General features: G+C 62.8%; 1 protein-coding gene across 1 annotated transcript; it reads left to right on the forward strand.

Moving 5' to 3' along the window:
- Positions 1-28: 28 nt before the first annotated feature.
- GUITHDRAFT_87673 (hypothetical protein) lies at positions 29-1496 on the forward strand (the record flags this gene model as incomplete). Its single annotated transcript, XM_005830802.1, has 5 exons — positions 29-946; positions 1002-1085; positions 1128-1175; positions 1303-1362; positions 1407-1496. The coding sequence occupies exons 1-5, from the start codon at positions 62-64 to the stop codon at positions 1494-1496; spliced, it is 1167 nt and encodes a 388-aa protein (XP_005830859.1). The 5' UTR covers positions 29-61.
- Between the last annotated feature and the right edge of the window lie 299 nt (positions 1497-1795).

Below are 1795 nucleotides of genomic sequence, written 5' to 3' on the forward strand. Positions count from 1 at the left end.
CGATCTCTTCGCGTATGCGACGCCAGCAGCTCGGGACATCGCGCGCCGGCTGCAGGAGTTCATGCGGGAGTGCGTGTATCCGGCCGAGGAGAGCGTCATGCGCCATGCGCAGGGCAAGGAGCGCTGGACGGTACCGGCAGAGGTGGAGGAGCTCAAGGAGGAGGCGAAGAGGAGGGGCCTCTGGAACCTCTGGATCACGCGCGACCTTGATCCCGGACATGATGGCGCGGGCTTGACCAACGTCGACTACGCGGGGCTCGCGGAGGTGCTGGGGGCGGTTCCCTTCGCATCCGAGCTGGTCAACTGCTCGGCGCCGGACACAGGGAACATGGAGGTGCTGCTCAAGTACGGGAGCGAAGAGCTCAAGCGCAAGTTCCTCCCCGACCTCCTCAGCGGCAAAGCAAGGAGCTGCTTCGCCATGACTGAACCAGCCGTCGCCTCCTCCGATGCCACCAACGTGCAGTCGACGATCCGGAGGGAGGGCGATCGCTACGTGCTCAACGGGAGGAAGTGGTGGACGTCAGGCGCCATGGATCCGCGATGCAGCGTCATGATCTTCATGGGCAAGACGGACCCGTCGGCTCCTCGTCACCAGCAGCAGTCCATGGTTGTCGTTCCCATGCCCTCCCCGGGACTCCGCGTCCTCCGTCCCCTCAGAGTCTTCGGCTTCGACGACGCTCCTCACGGCCATGCGGAGGTCGAGCTCAAGGACGTCTCAGTCCCCGCCAGTCACCTCCTCCTCGGCGAGGGTCGAGGCTTCGAGATCGCGCAGGGCAGGCTCGGGCCTGGGCGCATCCACCACTGCATGAGGCTCATCGGACTCGCTGAACGTTCGCTGGCGCTCATGTGCAAGCGAGCCAAGCAACGAGTCGCCTTCGGGAAGAAGCTGGAGGAACAAGGGACCATCAGGGCTGACATCGCTCGCGCTAGGCTCATGATCAACCAGGTCTCCTCTTGCCGCTGCCCTCCGCTTCTCCTCCCTGCCTCTCACCTTCTCTCAGACTCGACTCCTCTGCCTCGACGCCGCTCGTGCCATCGACATGGGAGGACCCAAGGCAGCGCGGGAGGCCATCGCGCTCATCAAGGTGACGGGAGGAGGAGGAGGAGGAGTCCCTGACGCCCTGCAGGTCGCGGCACCTCAGATGGCAGTCTGGGTCACCGACAGAGCCATGCAGGTTCAGTCCCTCATCACCCTACTGCTCCTCTTGCTCCTGCTCTCCCTTCGCCTTGTTGTCGTTCCTCCTTCTCCATCCCCCTCATCCTAGAGCGAGGGTTCTCTGCTTCTCTTTCCCTCACGTGCAGCAGGTGCATGGAGCCGCAGGCTTCTGCGACGACTTTCCTCTCTCCTTCCTCTACGCTCAGGTAACATCAGCACATCTTGACCCACACCCCCTCATCTCGAGCAGGCGCGAACCCTCCAGATGGCCGACGGACCTGACGAGGTTCACTTGGAAAGCATCGCAAGGATGGAGCTCAACAAGCACAAACAAGACTAGAACAACAAATCAGATGCATCTACAATACAACCAATCGAAACGCAAAGACAACCTTCAACCCTGAGAGCCGCCTCTCCTCCCCTCCCCTCCCCTCCCCTCCCCTCCCCTCCCCTCCCCTCCCCTCCCCTCCCCTCCCTTGACGCTCCCCAGAGGTTGCGAGCCCCTGACCCTGGGCCTTCCCCCAGAGAGAGCAAAACATAGAGAGCAAAACATTGCGCGTGCCTGTCCCATCCTAGCAGGGCTCCGGGTGATCCGCCCCCCAATTCACCCACGTGATCGCTTCACTGATGACGGCGGAG

The sequence above is a fragment of the Guillardia theta genome, assembly GCF_000315625.1.
Source record: "Guillardia theta CCMP2712 unplaced genomic scaffold GUITHscaffold_44, whole genome shotgun sequence".
NCBI classification, from domain to species: domain Eukaryota; class Cryptophyceae; order Pyrenomonadales; family Geminigeraceae; genus Guillardia; species Guillardia theta.